This window comes from Lepidochelys kempii, chromosome 9 (assembly GCF_965140285.1).
Source record: "Lepidochelys kempii isolate rLepKem1 chromosome 9, rLepKem1.hap1, whole genome shotgun sequence".
In the NCBI taxonomy this organism is placed as follows: domain Eukaryota; kingdom Metazoa; phylum Chordata; order Testudines; family Cheloniidae; genus Lepidochelys; species Lepidochelys kempii.
In genome coordinates, this window is record NC_136388.1 from 55,322,150 (window position 1) to 55,340,312 (window position 18,163).

Here is an 18,163-nt window from a genome sequence, read left to right on the forward strand (position 1 = left end):
AGGGGAGGGATAGGATACAGAAGGACCTAGACCAATTAGAAGATTGGGCCAAAAGGAATCTGATGAGGTTCAATAAGGATAAGTGCAGGGTCCTGCACTTAGGACGGAAGAACCCAATGCACAGCTACAGACTAGGGACCGAATGGCTAGGCAGCAGTTCTGCGGAAAAGGACCTAGGGGTGACAGTGGACGAGAAGCTGGATATGAGTCAGCAGTGTGCCCTTGTTGCCAAGAAGGCCAATGGCATTTTGGGATGTATAAGTAGGGGCATAGCGAGCAGATCGAGGGACGTGATCGTTCCCCTCTATTCGACATTGGTGAGGCCTCATCTGGAGTACTGTGTCCAGTTTTGGGCCCCACACTTCAAGAAGGATGTGGATAAATTGGAGAGAGTCCAGCGAAGGGCAACAAAAATGATTAGGGGACTGCAACACATGAGTTATGAGGAGAGGCTGAGGGAGCTGGGATTGTTTAGCCTGCAGAAGAGAAGAATGAGGGGGGATTTGATAGCTGCTTTCAACTACCTGAAAGGGGGTTCCAAAGAGGATGGCTCTAGACTGTTCTCAATGGTAGCAGATGACAGAACGAGGAGTAATGGTCTCAAGTTGCAGTGGGGGAGGTTTAGATTGGATATTAGGAAAAACTTTTTCACTAAGAGGGTGGTGAAACACTGGAATGCGTTACCTAGGGAGGTGGTAGAATCTCCTTCCTTAGAGGTTTTTAAGGTCAGGCTTGACAAAGCCCTGGCTGGGATGATTTAACTGGGAATTGGTCCTGCTTTGAGCAGGGGGTTGGACTAGATGACCTTCTGGGGTCCCTTCCAACCCTGATATTCTATGATTCTATACATGCAATATAAGTTCTGTTAGAATTCTTCCATTCAAAATGTCCTTGTGCACAGCATGCCATAAGAATAGCTAAAATAAATTGTTCATGCAGACAAGTGACACTTTCAAAGTTCTCTGCATGAATGCACACACTGCAAGTTTTGTTTCTCAAGTCAATTTTTAAAGTAGGAGAGTGTGGAAAGGAGGTTCCAGAATTCAGCACTAACTTAAGAAAACCACTCTCTTGGGAGTTACCCAAAAACAGCTTTAAAAAACTGAAACTCCTTTTCCAGCAGTTGCAGGTTTAACATGGGACAAAAGACAATCACCACCACAACCAATGTCTTTTAGGGCCTAAAAATCTAGTTGACCTAAAAAAAGACTCAATTTAATATAGACTTTAGGTCAGCAGATAATGGCCTCAGCCATAGGTTAGCATGTCACCATGTTCTAGGCCATGGTCTGCAAAGACAGTATTTTGATGAAACTATTTACCAGGTAGCACCTGGCCATCAGTATGATTAGGTAGCAGATATTAGTATAAATCTAAGTTTCCCCAGTCTATTCTAGTATGGTACATGATGCACACAGAATGAACAGGCACTTGCTAGATGCATGACTGCACAGCTGATGCCTGTAAGTGTCTCTGTGATGCTGGCAAACCAGGTGCCAGCTCAAGCCAATGCCCTGGGCCTCACTGAACACTTACGAATGTATAGCTGGAAACCAGTCTTGCTTGCCCGTGCGTTAGCATTGTCAAAATAGATATTAGATGTCAAGTTGATAAGAATGTGTTTAGCCTTTTATAAAATGCCTGTAGGATGCTGCATGTATTGATCTCACTTATAATCTCTAAAGCCCATGGTATAGATTTATATTGAGTGTTTGCCTAGTAAACCTCTGTAATTGTGTAACTCAACAAACAGGAGGAGCAGCATTGATTAAGGTAAAGTGCTCAGCACACAACATGGTCCATTATTAGCAAATGACATGTATAGCATCAACGGACAGAGACCTTGTTGATTGTATTCCTAATTCTCTCCAGCAAGGAGAGATCTACACATGAACTCATCCCATCAGTTTGGAAACTGGAGTGGATAAAAATCCCTGATGAGGAGAAACAATCTCCTTCATGCTGTCTGGACACTGAAGGACAAAGATTCCTAAACATAAGCAAAGAAATCCCCATGCTGTTTGGCATGGGTTAGCCCTAAAACACATTTTGAATTGACAGATTACTACAACTGTGTCACCTTTTGAAACTCAGACAAACTCATTTCATAGAATCATAGCATATCAGGGTTGGAAGGGACCTCAGGAGGTCATCTAGTCCAACCCCCTGCTCAAAGCAGGACCAATCCCCAATTTTTGCCCCAGATCCCTAAATGACCCCTCAAGGATTGAACTCACAACCCTGGGTTTAGCAGGCCAATGCTCAAATCACTGATGATAAACTTTTAGCTAATTTATTACAGGATTGGCTACCAACATTTTCTTTAGTGTGAGATCTAAGGTACAAATTGATCTGAGGTAAGTGACTGGTCTCTTGGGATGGGAAGCAACCTGAATATTTTGTGATTTTTGGTGTAAGTGACCATTTATCATATATTCCAGTTTGCGGTGGCAAGACAGACTGAAATGTCCAAGGGAATTGTCTGTGACTCCGTTATAAGCCTATTGTAGTACTTTGAGAGTTCAAATTTGTTACTGGGTTGGTGAAATGTAATTATAGAACATACAACCAGGTTGGATTGTCTGCCCTGCTTTTTGACAATCTGCCCTGAGATTGGCACACTCGGTCGTAAGCCACTTCAGACAGCGTGACGGTCCCACCAATTTTTTGTCAACTGTTCTCCTTGGGAGAGAATTCCTTTCCCAAGAGAGAAACCATTTGAATACACAGGAGCTATCATCTGGCATGCATAAGGAGATGTTCCTTTAAAAGGGAAACTTGCCATTGGCAATTCTACAGAACAATGAACTTAGTCTCTTCAGGAGAACCTCTCTCTATAGCTAGTACTATGCCTATTTATTTATTTTTCTAAGGTTGAAGAGGATGAAAGTTGGAAACTTGCACCATGGCTTTAAGCTAAAAAAGTCAGTTCATCTCAATTTCTTGTTGGTCAGTTTATATTGAAGAATTTCTAAAGAAACCTAAAGGTTTCTTTCTAAAGGTCAGGCTTGACAAAGCCCTGGCTGGGATGATTTAACTGGGAATTGGTCCTGCTTTGAGCAGGGGGTTGGACTAGATGACCTTCTGGGGTCCCTTCCAACCCTGATATTCTATGATTCTATGATTCTATGAACCTCCAAATACTAACTTTCTACAGTGTTCTGGGGCCATTTGCCAAAGACCTCCTTCCTTAACGTAAGACTCCGCAGACTACTGTCAGCAACGGAAAAAAATAACTCCAAAAATTATTACAGAAAGCAAATGAGTATCCAATTTGATCCTGTTCTAGAAGCGGAATGTCTTTTACATGGTTGAAGAATTAGGCTGCACATGCTAGATTTCAAATGATATTGGCTCACATTTCCATCCTTTCTTTGGGCCTTTGATGAAAAATAAAGCAGAGAATGTCCGTGCTGCAACTCTCTCTTATTGGGCAAAGACTGGAAGCAATTTCACCACAGAGATTGTCCTCCTCCTACATAATGGGTGTAGTAAACCAGAACATTCCTGTTTCTTTCTACATCAAAACAACCTAAGCTAAACAAAGCTCCAACAAAGTGACTGATATTCTTCACCTAAAACTAACAGCATCTGATCCAATCTACCCAGATGTATATCATTGCAAAGTGACAGGTTCTCCGTAATTTGAAGTTCCACCCAGAATAAGGTTTACAAGTCCAAATATGAACCCTTTATTTCCTTCTTCCAAAAAATATTTTCCAAATATCCCCTAAATAACTAAATAGATAGCTGCCTTCTGAATTCATGTTGAACAGGGCCGTTAGTCATGGCTTATCACAACACAACTAAGGACTTTAGATTTCCCGCATTCCAGACATTAGCTGGTATCAGACTCAAGTTTGTGTATACACTTCACACTATCTGTAGAGATGGCGTGCCACATTTAGAGAAGGATATCTCAAAGATGTTAAGAATGTAATCCCCTACTGCAGAGTCCATAAGGAACAAGACCAAGATTGTGTGGTTTATGGCTACTACGTGTTACCACAATGGAAGCAATTGAGTGCTTTATCGTTTTGTGGTCTAACACAACACAAGATAGTCACATTTTATAAATTAACTGTATCAAAGAAAAGCATATATTGGGGTTTAGATACAAGGAAGGCTTATAAGGAGGAAAATAAGTTTTCCATTTGTTGGCTGTCTTAGAGCTTAATCATATATGAGATACTGAACACACTCAGCCTCCACTTAAGTGAATGGACGTGGGTATTCAAACCTCACAGAACGGAGACTTTATGGACAAATAGCAAGCAATTCACTGGACAAGATTTACGTCTCTGAGGACGCAGCAAGTTAGCTTTCTAGAAAAAAAAACATCTACATTTAATTCAAAATAGCCCACAAAGCATGCAGTAATTCAATAGGGTAGTAAAACTATGAATGCCATATATTCTAGAAATTTTTGATACTATTAGAGGGCTTGAAGCCATCTTGAAGGTTTGAGTTTGTAGATGTATGTTTAATCAACTATGTATGGTAATGACAAGCACAAAACCAGCAAACCTGACTATAAAAATCAAGTAACAACTATGAAAACAAACCAAATTAAATTCCTGAAAATTAAAGGAAAACTTTTTAAAAAAATTAAATATGTACTTACTTCGTACTTGTTTAATGACAGGTTTCATAGGTTCAAGCCAAATCTGGAAGTGAGACAAAAGTTAAAAATTAATATCCATACTCTAATGCTACATAAATGTTGTAAAAAGAAAAGGAGTACTTGTGGCACCTTAGAGACTAAATTTATTTGAGCATAAGCTTTCGTGAGCTACAGCTCACTTCATCGGATGCATTCAGTGGAAAATACAGTGGGGAGGTTTATATACACAGAGAACATGAAACAATGGGTTTCATACACACTGTAAGGAGAGTGATCACTTAAGATGAGTTAATACCAGCAAAGGAGAGCGGGGCGTGGGGGGGACCTTTTGTAGTGATAATCAAGGTGGGCCATTTCCAGCAGTTCACAAGAACGTCTGAGGAACAGTGGAGGGGGGAATAAACATGGGGAAATAGTTTTACTTTGTGTAGCTCATGAAAGCTTATGCTCAAATAAATTTGTTAGTCTCTAAGGTGCCACAAGTACTCCTTTTCTTTTTGCGAATACAGACTAACATGGCTGCTACTCTGAAACCTGTCATAAATGTTGTAAAACATCAAAACCAAAAACCAACTGTAAGAAGTACTTACTAAATGAACATGTATTTATCCCTCCCTATTTCACTGAATAGCATAACAATTTTCTTCCACCAGTTAAACAAATATGCTTAGCCATGATTTAATCTTAAGGAGTAGGTCAGGGGTGGCCAACCTGTGGCTCCAGAGTCACATGCGGCTCTTCAGAAGTTTATATGCGGCTCCTTGCATAGGCACCGACTCCGGGACTGGAGCTACAAGTGCCAACTTTCCAATGTGTCGGGGAGTGCTCACTGCTCAACCCCTGGCTCTGCCACAGGCCTTTCCCCCACTCCACCCCTTCCCCGAGCCTGCCTTGCCCTCACTCCTCTCCCCCCACAAAGCCTTAAAACAGCTGATTGGGAGGGGCAGGGAGGGAGGGGGAGGTGCAGATTGGCAGGGCTGTCGGTGGGTAGTAGGCACTGGGAGCAGGGTGCGGGAGCTGATGGAGGGCTGCTGACTTATTACTGTGGCTCTTTGGCAATGTACATTGGTAAATTCTAGCTCCTTCTCAAGCTCAGGTTGGCCACCCCTGAAGTAGGTATATATCAACAACAAAGATATATTGCAAAAAAAACCACTGTGATAAGTATAGTGCTAAGTTTCCTTCGTCAATGTATGGAAGGAGTCACACGAGAAAGGGAGCAAACTGTGCCACCAATGCTGAAAGGAGTGGGCCATGGAACCATGTTGAAACCACACCACTGCACACAAACATCAAAAAGTGTGTGGAATTTGGGCAACTCATACCTTTAGATTCTCAGCTTTACATGTATGATGGAGGCTAAGTGCCAGCCCTCCCCTTTCCCTTCTACATTTGGCCTGGCTCACTTAACTATGGTGATGCAAAGCTTGACTAAAAAGTGTGACTTCATAGTTTTCCACAAAATTATTCCTCTTTTATAGCGAAAGAAAGTATAATCCCTACATATGTGCACTCATATTTTTAAAAAGCTACCACCAATATAAACACTGAAAAAACAGCAGCAATGAAAGACATTAACTAGACCAAATTACGCCTGCGTAATGTTGTGTGGAGACTCTGTATTTTGAGCAACTTAATTTTCACAGAGGGAGGGTATTACATCTTTGAATTTTCAGACAAAAATTAATAAATTTTGAATATATGGGGGCAGCATAAATAGAACAAAAAACCTATAACATTCATCATAGTCTGGAATATATACTTTGAAGCTACAATACCGTGTAAAGATAATAAAGAAGAGTCTGTGTGTGGTCAATTCCTTCTCTTAAAACACAAAGTTGGTAAAGAAGCCATTCAAAAAGTTCCTATGCTTCTGATGTAAATTTTGAGAAAGGAAAGGACTGAGTTCAAACAATACAAGGAGAATAAGGAATAAAAGAAAAAAGAGCAATTGGAATATCTGGGCTGATAGCCCACAAGATTTAATTAATGTGATCAAACACCTTTATTGAGTAGAAGCATCAGTAAATGGATAATTTATTTTTATTTTTATTTTGGGATGGAGGGGGAGTAAGATGAATCAGATTCTCTTCCTATGTATCTTTTTAAATTACATATTTTGTGAAGTAGTACATTGACCTGACTGATAGGTGAACCAGCTTTATAGCCACAAGTATACACAAACTTCTTCTGACTGTCAGGTGGCAGCATTCATCCAAGCTGAATTCTTTTTATAATGAATTAATCAGGAACCATGACATACCCAATATGACTGGATGTTCTGGAACTCAATTCCAAAGTAGTCGGACTCAACCAAATTCAAATGCTTATAAACCTCTGTCAGCAACGTCTGGCCATAGCACTTTGACTGGAAGAGTAAAAATAAGAAGTATAACAAGATTAAGTATAATTCAAAGTTTATTACAAAGTGGAAACAAAATGTATTAACTTTTAAAAGCAGTGGAAAAAATGTTTCAAAACACTTTTGTATTACTGATCATTAATATTACTGTAGCATTTGAAAGCCCCAACCAGCATTAGTGTGTGTTTGTACAGAGCCTAACTCAGTTAAAATTACGAGTGGGTATTTCAATAAATTAGCACAGATCCTGAGTGCACCTGAAGGGGGAGTGGAGAGATAGTTTTAAACCAGAGCAGCAATATAAGTTATAACACCTTAGTGCTACTCTAATTTATAATTACTTGCAATTGCACAGAGTTGGCTATGCTGAATGAGAATTCACCCTCAACTAGGAAATCCTCAGCTGGCAACTTGAGGCAGCTTTAAGTCCCCCTTGTACTTCCAGAGCAATACAGTGGGACTTAGTGGGGCCAAAGATATGGCCTCTAATGTATATTTGAAAAGATTCACAGGATGCTGGTCCACGAATGAGCTGGAGGACCCACACACAAGTCCCTCACTGACAGAGCTAGAATATGGGCTCTGTGATGGAGAATCTCAGCTTTCACGTCTAGCTTTTTTTCTTGCAAGGACATCCAGGAAAAAACACAACATGATTGCTAAGGTCTTAAGGTATACACACCTGGGCTCCACTTCTGTGTCAGGAAGCTTCTGGAGCCTAAATATCTCCATCTCTCTCACACATGCTGTGTGTGTAAAATTAATTTGCGACACATCCCAAAGAATCAACTCGCTAACTTTCCCCACAATCTTTATACCAATTTTGCACAGAGACACAACCATCATGGATACAAATTGATTATGTTAAGTGGAGGAAACAGCAAAAAATTTCATAACCTACCCAAAATGCTAAAGTTGGACCTACTTATTCAAATTTTCAGCTGTCTCTCTGCTCCCACTATTGCATGACTAACAGCTGCTGCAAGGGGGAACGCCTTTCGTGAATTCCCCCATCAGTCAGTGTATCTAGATTGCATGGGGAATATTCCACATAGTGGATATAGGGATGAGGAAACTTACAGCTCCAGCAACACAAAAGGAAAAGAGATAAGGAAAGAGACAAGGCTAAGCTGAAGCCACATGGGGCAGAAGTTCTGTAGCCACCGAAAACCCATCTCTCTCGCTGAGCTAGGTCTATCATAAGCACCAACTAGGAGAGCTTACACACTCAAAAACCAAACGGAATCTATTCTCCAAGTTAAGAATCTAGCTCACTACCAGAGAGAACCTGACCCACATCCAACCAACCACCTCAAAACCAGATACTATGACTGCTTGCCTACCACCATTGCTGCCAGCAGAGGCCACAGTACAAAACATCTGTCACTATCAATGCTGATGGAAGGTAGCCAGGTAGAGGAGCCACCTAAAGGAACCTACTTGAGATGGAAGGACAAGGGATAAGCAAGGCAGGACAAGAAATACTTGTACCTTGGGGGGAGGGGAGAGAATTAGAGAATGATTAGTTTGGGGAGTGAGGAAATATGGAATACATACATTTTTATTTAACAAGATAAGGAGGAAGAGTATGGAACTAATGGATTTTTGGATGGGGCAGGAATATATTTCACCCTGGGAAATGCATGTATGAATGAATGAGGTGGAACATTTTTGAGGAAGCACTTTGTTCAAATTTTGGCAGCACATCGCTGTGCTATCACTGTATAAAACACTGCAATACAAACTAAATGAGAAATGGAAACTCAAACCACCGCCCCCACCCTCTATAAAAAGGTGTTTTCTAGAAAAAACAATTCTAGTTTTTCCCTTTCTGTTTATTAATATTTATGTTCAAGACTCAGTGATAATAATCAGTTTCTCCTTCAGTCTAGATTTCAGCAGGTAATTCTGGTACTGTGAAGGAGAACGTCCAATATGCCCTTGATAAAGTATTTTACCTTAGTCTTGGTAGTAAGATTTTCCAGTTGAGTACCCTAAAGGAATCTGTATTGCTCAAAAGAGATTGTGTATACTTGAATGAGTCAGATCTCTGGATGTTCATATGATTTTGGTTAAAAACAAACAAAGGAAGTATTTCTTCACACAACGTACAGTCAACCTGTGGAAACCTTTCCCAGAGGATGCTGTAAAGGCCAAGACTATAACAGGGTTCAAAAAAGAACTACATAAATTCATGGAGGATAGGTTCATCAATGGCTATTAGCCAGGAAGAGCAGGGATGATGTCCCTAGCTTCTGTTTGCCAGAAGCTGTGAATGAGCAGCAAGGAATGGATCACTTGATGATTACCTGTTCTGTTCATTCCCTCTGTGGCACCTGGCATTGGCCACTGTCGGAAGACAGGATACTGGGCTAGATGAACCTTTGGTCTGACCCAGTATGGCCGTTCTTATGTAATTAATATTTCTTATCAGAATGGAAAACTTCTTCAAAAACATATGTTTACTGCCATTTTAATACGTTGGTCAATTTTATTTATTCAGTGCATTCTGCATATAAACAACTTTTTCTAAGTAAATAATTTGAAGAATTGTTAAATTATCTTGTTTCTTATGCCTCTTCTCTCAATGTCTTCATCAGTAGGTTTAATAGGTAACAGGAAGCTAACTTCTATTTAAAAACTGCTAAATTCATATATAATTACAGTACTAATTATAGCAAGGTAAAATACAGAAGATTTTTGGTAAAGAATCATGTTGTTTGAATGTTTTCATTTTCAAGTTTGCCCTACTGTAGGAATCCCTCTCCAAAGCTTAGAAGGCACTATAATACTGATATCTAGTCAATTTCAAAACAAAAAAGTAGAAAATGTTCAGGTACTAAACCTGCCTCCTGAGTTCTCCTGTCTTTTTTTAAAAACAAATTATTTTCTTTTTTCCTATTTCCCAAATACTTCTTTCTCTCTCCACACCTTGTGTGAAAGACACTCACAGGGGAAAACTGACCAACTTAACGACTCTACAGGGAAACAATAAAATTTGTAAATTATATAAAGTACTATCAAATTGTTAAAAATGAAAAACATGGAGAAAAATATTTCTCCCATCTTTTAATTACAGTAGCTCTGGAGTTACTAGCAACAGTACTAAGTAAAAATTCAGATAGCAGTGTGATCGTTAAGTTGACTGCGTTCCCTTTAAATATAAAATGTATCAAACAATGTTGCATTTACAAACAGTAGGATTAAGTAATGTGTTGATGAAAATAAGTTAGAAAAGCTTGGGACCGAACAAAGTATTTCATTATTCTTTGTTTCAAGTCCTGTGGGAAAATTTTGCCTGGGAGAATTTGATTTAGTTTCTCAAGTTGTTTGTTGCATTTACCCATTTCCAGTTCATCTGCCAAGATACAACTCCACTGTTTGACAAGACTCCTAAGTCTTTTGATTTTGTAAATTTCAAAATTAGATTTCGTACTGTCAGTTTCATATCAGTTATGCCTGCATAAGAGCTGCACCAGGCAAGTTCTCTTAAACATGTTCTATAATGTGCTTAGAATTTTGATAGTGTAGGAAACTGTGTATATGAATGCATACTAGATTCTTTAAAGGTCACAAACATTTCAATAGGAATTCCTCAAGTTCTGAAATTGTCGCATTCCTTATGCTCTGCCAACAGTCTACTACAACTAACATTACAGAATTATTATAGAAGTTCATAAAGATTTCTGTAAAAGAAAAATAAAGTGGCAGGCAGATAAAAGGATATGGTGCTTCAGCTTTAGACACAATTACTTACTTTTAATAATAAAATTCATGTTCCGAAAGGAAATCGAATCAGCAACATATAGTAAAATTTGTATGAACTTGAATATTCAGTTCAGGCTTGAAGAGACACCCAAAAGTGTTCAAATACTGCAAATTTCTCATCATAGGCGCAATCCTGGTTTGACCTCAGTGGGAGTTACAGGTGTCTAGCCCTTCAGGATTTGGAATTACATGGGCCAAATACTGTCACGACTAAGCTTCTGCCATGGCAGTTGTATACATACATTGAGGGCAAAACCTGGCCCTATGAACTTCAGCTGTGGTGTTATAACAATGTTTCACAAAGGGGCTCTGTTGAGATTATCAAATCTATATTTCTGCAGAATTATTAGAGTTCTAGAAATAATTCTGATTAGACTTTAAAGTCATAAGGGCCCGATCACCTTTCCTGCAAAAATAATATATCTTAGAAAGTGGGCCATATGGGAGGAAGATTCCACAAGGCATTGGTCCATGAAGAACTGGGAAGGAGTTTAGTCCAGAAGCCATGGCAATCCATGCAGAGGGCCCTATGCCTTCACATTCCCTCCTGGCCCTGCACCACTCCAACCCCCCCCCCCCCCGCCCTCCACTCCCGATTCTCTACTTGCTGCTGCCCCAAAAAACCTCCTTAAAGAGGGCCCCACAGAATAAAGGGTCTTTGGGAGAAAAATAATACATCCTTGGGCTACACTACCCTTTGAGCAAATTCCCCGTCACATTAACAGAAGGACAATCTATTTAGTTACACTTATCTCTACAGCCCTGCCTCCCTGACAATACAGATTACTGTCCAGGAATCTGGAGTCAAATGGGATCTCTTACAGGTTGAGATTGCAGAGGAAAGCATTGCTCCTGCAAAAATATTCAGTGGTAATAAATCCGGCACCAATTTTGTACCAAAACTGAAAGACCAATAAACTTTCTACCTCTTTTTTGTTTTGCTTACTAAATGGAATATGTAATGAATACAATCTGCAATTCTACATCCCAACGGAAGCACACTGGTACATTTTCCATTGCCGGGTAAATTAGTGAATGGATTGATTTTCATATTTGTATTTCCTTTATGAAGTGCCCAATCTGTAATCTCCAAAATGATTTTATTGTAAATCAGACAGCAAACTTGTGACAAAAAGGAATACTTTTGATTCAACACAACTGATAGCAGTGTTCATGGAAAAGAGATGTCTCACCAGCATTCTTCCAGGGCACAAGCTGAATTCAGAGAACGTACCTCTGAGTGATAAATTAGTATCAGTGATAGCTGGAAATGCATCTCATCCACTGGGTGTTGTGTGATTTAGCTGTCTAAGGGATAAGCAACAGAAAAGTAGTGTTACGTTCTTCCACCTCTTCTGGGGCCAGATTACAATTATTTTGGGCTGTGTACTTGTCAGACTCACATTATTACATCTATATTTTCACTTTCAAAAGTATTCTTTTCCCCACAATGAGTCTGAAAGAAAGCAACCTGTTTCTAACCAAAACAAAGTACAAACACAACACATTTAAACTTCCCTCCAAGAGATTAACCTCCATAGCCTTAACAAATTATTAGGGCTGTTGATTAATCGCAGTTAACTCACACGATTAACTCAAAAAAATTAATCGCGATTTATCACAGTTTTAAATCGCACTGTTAAACAACAGAATACCAATTAAAATGCATTATATATTTTGGATGATTTTCTCCATTTTTTTATATATATATATAGTATTCTGTGTTGTAATTAAAATCAAAGTGTATATTATTTTTATTATAAATATTTGGACTGTAAAAATGATAAACAAAAGAAATAATATTTTTCAATTCACCTCATACAAGTTTGTAGTGCAATCTCTTTGTCGTGAAATTACAACCTTTAAAAAGTAAATTTTGTGATCCATAACCACACTCAAAAACAAAACAATATAAAACTTCAGAGCCTACAAGTCCACTCAGTCCTACTCCTTGTTCAGCCAATTGCTAAAACAAGTTTGTTTACATTTACAGGGGATAAAGCTGCCCTCTTCTTATTTACAATGTCACTAGAAAGTGAGAACAGACAGGCATTTGCATGGCATTTTTGTAGCCTGCACTGAAAGGTATTTACATGCCAGATATGCTAAACATTTGTATACTTCTCCATGCTTCGGTCACTATTCCAGAGGACATGCTGATAATGCTTGTTAAACAAAAATGCATTAATTAAATTTGTGACTGAACTCCTTGAGGAGAACTGTATGTCTCCTGCTGTGTTTTACCGTATTCTGCCATATATTTCATGTTCTAATAGTCTCAGAGGATGACCCAGCAAGTGTTGTTCATCTTAAGAACACTTTCACTGCAGATTTGACAAAATACAAAGAAGGTACTGTGATGGGGAAAGGCCAGATGGCTATAGTAAAGTAATCCTGTTGGGATCCACAGCTAAAGAAACTCCCCCCAGCCTAAGGGGAGGATCCACAGGTCCAGGATTCCAAATAATTGCAGGGGACAACTAAGAAGATAACAGGAACAGGAGAGAGGTCACAGGGCTAAATGAAGGGAACCTAAGGGGGCCACTGAGCAGATAACCCCAGACAGTGCCCACTGCTCCTCGAAGGTGTCAAGGGAGCCAGCGGACGTCACCCAGAGGAACTCTGCCTGGATGCGTGAACGAACTGAAGAACGGAAATACGCCCCACAGTCACAGGAGACCCCATCGGCCAACCTCTCCCTGGTTTTGTAGATGGCCATTTTGGCCAGGGCTAGGAGGAGGCTGACAAGGAGGTCCCGCGACTTTGTGGGGCCTTGGATAGGGAGTGTGTAGTTGTCCGGAGGCTGGCCAGGAAGCCTGGGACCGGTGTGACAGACTTATGTTACCAATCTGCCTGAGGCGTTAGGTGATCAGGCTGAGGCTGCAGGATTGTTAGGGGAGGAGATGATGGAGCACACCAAGTAACTGAGTTTTAAAGCTTTATTGATAAAATAATAAAACAACAGCGGAGAGCGCTGGGAGTTCCCCCATGTCACTCAGAGGAAGGAAGAAAGCGATTCTGCCCCAAGCCCTAACCCACTTTCATACTCACACCCGCACTATCCGAGGCTGGCCAAGCCTGGGCGTAACGTAAGAAGAAGAGGGGGAGGGGTGGACAGGAGTTCTTGTCCCGGGCACGGGTCGTCCAGGGTCCGTTGCTGATCTCCGATTTGCCTCAGTTCCCAGGAGAGTTTTTAAGTCCCTGGGGTCTCATGGGTGCGTCTCCTTCCGGGATCTTTGTTCCCCAAGCGCTGTGTACCAGTTCAAACCGGCCGGACATGGTTCCCTCAGCTTTCCCAAAACACACCAGCTTCAGGGCCGTGAGAGGCTTATTTTTCTCTCAGTGACCTTGTTGTCTCACTCCTTTTCACGGCCCCTGCAATTTTGTTCAGCAACTCTCCTTTCTCAGAGCTGGCGGGGGGGTGGTGGACTCCCCACTTCTGTCTTGGCAGGTATCAGAGTGTGTGCAATGGCCTTGGGCTGGAGTCAGCTCCTTATCTTTGGGTTTAGCTGGAACATCAAGTTAACCCGTTCCTTTCTCCTTTCCCCCCATTCGGCCTTTCGCCACCTGTAAAGAAACCTTTCATTCTGCATTCATAACTTTAACCCTTTTCAAAATTCTTTCCAATACATACAACAGCATTAGCAATAATATGAGGCTGGTGTTTACCCAGGGGACCCCGCCATCTTGTGACACCGGGACCAGGATGTTGAGCTGGTGCCTGAGCATGGACAGGACTAGCTGATTGAGCACCAGTGCCCTCCCTCAGTGGGAGAGGCACCAGGAGTAGTCCAGTACATTTCCGGAGCCACTCTGCCACCCTGCACTCTAAACCTTGTCGATTCTCTGGCGGAGATGGATGTATGGCAGAAAGGTAAATGCCAAGATAGAGCAGCGGACCCACGCTCCACCAGATGGCCTGAAGCGTGGGCGGGAGGGAGCTCACCTGCCACCCGTCCCTGACCACCATGCAAGAGCTCTTGACCCAGCTGACCCAGAAAGAGGCTGCCGAGTAGATGGCCTGGCAAGCCTCCACCCGCACCAAGTCGCCCGGGTCCTGGACCACAAGGAGCACGTCATTGGCGTACGCCGACAGGACCAGCCGCAGCTCCGGCTCTTCCAGCAACAACCCCGTCAGCCTCCGACAGAAGCGACAGAGGAAGGGCTCGATCACCAGAATGTACAGCTGGCCTGAGAGGGGGCACCCCTGCCGTACTCCCCACCCGAAGCTGACCGGCTCGGTCAGGGTCCAGTTGAGCCTGACCAGGCACTCCGCACTGGCATACCGCAACTGGAGAAAGGCCACAAACTGGGGTCCAAAGCCAAAATGCTCACAGAGTGCCCAGGAGATACCATGGTCCACCCCGTTGAACGCTCCTGATCAGGGACAGAAGGGCGAATGACAGACCATCCCTACACCCGAGCTCCAAGAGATCCTGGACCAAATAGAGATTATCAAAGATGGTACCGCCCCAGACGGTGTAGGTCTGGTCGAGGTGGACCACGTTTGCCAGCACGGACCCCAGCCATAGCGAGATGGCCTTCACTACAATTTTGTAGTCTGTGCTGAGGAGCAAGATGGGATGTCAATTCCGAAGGTCGCGGGGGGCCCCCTTCTTTGGGAGCAAGGCGAGCACGGCTTGCCTGCAAAACAGGGGAAGAACTCCGCTTGCCAAGGACTCAACACAGACTGTGACAAGGTCCGGGCCAAGGACATCCCAGAACACGCGGTAGAACTCCACGGTCAGCCCGTCCATCCCCGGGGATTTATTGGTGGGCATGCAACGGAGGGCTTCTGAGAACTCGGCCAGAGTGAGAGGCAGCTCTAGCCTGCCACAGTCACCCACGCTGACCGTTGGGAGTCCGTTCCAGAGCATTCTGCAAGCATCGGGATTGGTCAGATCCGGGGAGAAAAGGCCCATGTAGAAGGGGATGGAGTTGCAGTGGGGGAGATTTAGGTTGGATATTAGGAAAAACTTTTTTACTAGGAGGGTGGTGAAACACTAGAATGCGTTACTTAGGGAGGTGGTGGAATCTCCTTCCTTAGAAGTTTTTAAGGTCAGGCTTGACAAAGCCCTGGCTGGTATGATTTAATTGGGGATTGGTCCTGCTTTGAGCAGGGGGTTGGACTAGATGACCTCCTGAGGTCCCTTCCAAACCGGATATTCTATGATTCTATTCTATGATAAGGCCCTGGCCTTCCCACGCATCTCCTCTGGACCCATGAGGGGGGTGCCATTCTCTGCCAGGAGGCAGGTGACGTGCTTCTTGGCCCCCCTCCATTTCTCCAGGGCATAGAAGAAGTGGGAGCCGTGATCCATCTCCCAGAGGAGGCAGATGCAGGGTTGAACAAAGTCACCCCAGGCCCGATGGTCCTTGAGGGCCCGGAGCTCTTCCCGCTTCTTCCAGCACACTCTGCAGAGGAATGGATCCTCGGGGCTGGTGGACAGACGCCTCTCTAGCTCTAAGACCTCCCGTTCCAATTCCTCTATCACCGCATCCATCCGTCGGGTGTAGTTATGGCAGAAGAGCTGGGCGCGCACCTTCCCCATGTCCCACCATCACTGCACCAAGGGAAAGGCACGCCTCTGCCCTCGCCAGGCAAGCCAGAACTCCCAGAAGGATGCCACAAAGCCCACATCCTCCAACAAGCTGTTATTAAAGTGCAAATAGGCCGGCCCTGGCCTCTCCGCGCAGAGAGAGACCGTCACGGTCTCCAGATGGTGATCTGAGAATGGGGCCAGTTGGATGCTGGAGGAGTGGGCCCGAGAAAGGTGACAGCGTGATAAGTAAATGCGGTCCAACCCAGAGTGGCACGACCAATGGGCGTCCACCCAGACAAAGGTGAACATTGAGACTTTGTCCGTGTGGTGGTTGCGCCAGATGTCCACCAGGAAGTGACAGTCAACAATCCCCCCATCGCTGGAGAGCGAGCTGCACCTTGTTGCAGAACCCATGGACGTCTTCGAGAAACTCCCGCACCTCTTCTCGCGGGGGGGGGGGGCAGGGTCACTGGCCCCCGATCACAGCCCCATGGCCTACGAAGACGGACAGGCAGGGGGTGGACCCCTGGCGTGGCACCCGATGTGCCAGCACCATAGGGCCCGCCTCAAGCCTCAGCATAATAGGGGGTGGTGGAGGGAAAATAGCAGCCACTAGGGGTCGGGATAGGAGAACACTTTTCCTGCTTTGAGCAGGGGGTTGGACTAGATGACTTTCTGGGGTCCCTTCCAACCCTGATATTCTATGATTCTAACACGAAGGCTGCTTCCTGGGGGTTGTCCTCTGGGAAGGGGAAGGAGACGGCCCAAGGGGCAGCAGCAGCATGAAGGGTGGTGGGGAGGGGGCCGGAGTCGGCACCAAGGGCAGGGGAGAGGTCAGGAATAGGGTCACGGAGAGGGGTGGAAGTGGGATCATGGGCCCCAGCAGCACCTTCAGACCACTGAGTGTCATCTCCTCCCTGGACTGTAAACTGACAAACCTTTAATTCTCTGGATCTATCAGAAGAGCTGAGAGGCGGTGGGTTGCTCTGTGCTGCCATCCAAGCTCTCTGGAGGCTTTCATCTGCTTCCTGTTTGGTCTGGAACTGTTCCCTTGATGCTGGAGACATCAGTTCCTCATTGGATTGTGGACCTGGGCTTGGTCCCTCTGGAAGTGATGCAGGTGATGAGGCTGTTTCCGTTGACTGTGACCCGCTCTCCGCTGGTGCACTATGTTGGGGTTCAGACTCCGGCTGAGCCTCTTGTGTAGGGTTATCTGCTGCTGCCACTGCAGGTTCAGTGGGGCCCTCTGGTGCTGGGGTTGCAAGCACTGGATTCAGTGCTGGCAATGGTTCTGGTGCTGGTTGTTCTGCCAGTTCCGGTTCTGGGACTGGATCCACTACTGCTGTTGCAGACGTTGGCATGGGGTCCAGTTCCATCACCTCTGACTGGGTCCTGGTAGAAGTCTCCGGAACAGAGCTAGGTGTGACAGCTTGCTTAGCCTGGCTGCAGGTGACCATTCCCACCCTCTTGGCTAGCTTCACATGATTGGCCAAGTCTTCCCGCAACACCATGGGGATGGGATAGTCAACACAAACTTCAAAAGTCCATGTTCCTGACCAGCCCTTGTACTGGACTGGCAACTTGGCTGTAGGCAAGTCAAAAGAGTTTGACTTGAAGGGTTGAATCGTCACTTGGACCTCTGGGTTGATTAAGGAAGTGTGGATAGCCAACACTTGTGCTCCGGTTTCCCTCCAAACTGTAACCTTTGAGCCCACACTCACAGTTTCCCTCTGCTCTGAGGGTATCTGGGAGGCATCTGGGCCTGAGGACCTTTGGTGTGACCCTGGTGCAATGAACTGTAATCTGTTGGAGTTCTTGGAGCAGTTGGCCTTTACATGCCCCAGCTCATTACATTTAAAACATCGC

The 18,163-nt window shown here is 43.8% G+C and overlaps 1 protein-coding gene across 18 annotated transcripts in view; it reads right to left on the reverse strand.

The window, feature by feature from the left end:
- Window positions 1-18,163, reverse strand: part of FARP2 (FERM, ARH/RhoGEF and pleckstrin domain protein 2) — a 272,156-nt gene that overhangs the window by 135,633 nt on the left and 118,360 nt on the right. For 17 of the 18 annotated variants that reach the window (XR_012160855.1, XR_012160856.2, XR_012160858.2 and 14 more), the window contains 2 exons: window positions 6,888-6,992; window positions 4,625-4,667 (listed from right to left, as the gene is read on the reverse strand). Coding sequence is in view for 14 of the 18 variants with exons in the window: in XM_073360436.2 (XP_073216537.1) it covers window positions 4,625-4,667; window positions 6,888-6,992 (148 nt within the window). In the remaining 4 variants the exon portion in view is untranslated. The remainder of the gene's footprint in view (window positions 1-4,624; window positions 4,668-6,887; window positions 6,993-18,163) is intronic. The other variant, XM_073360439.2, reaches the window with a different exon arrangement.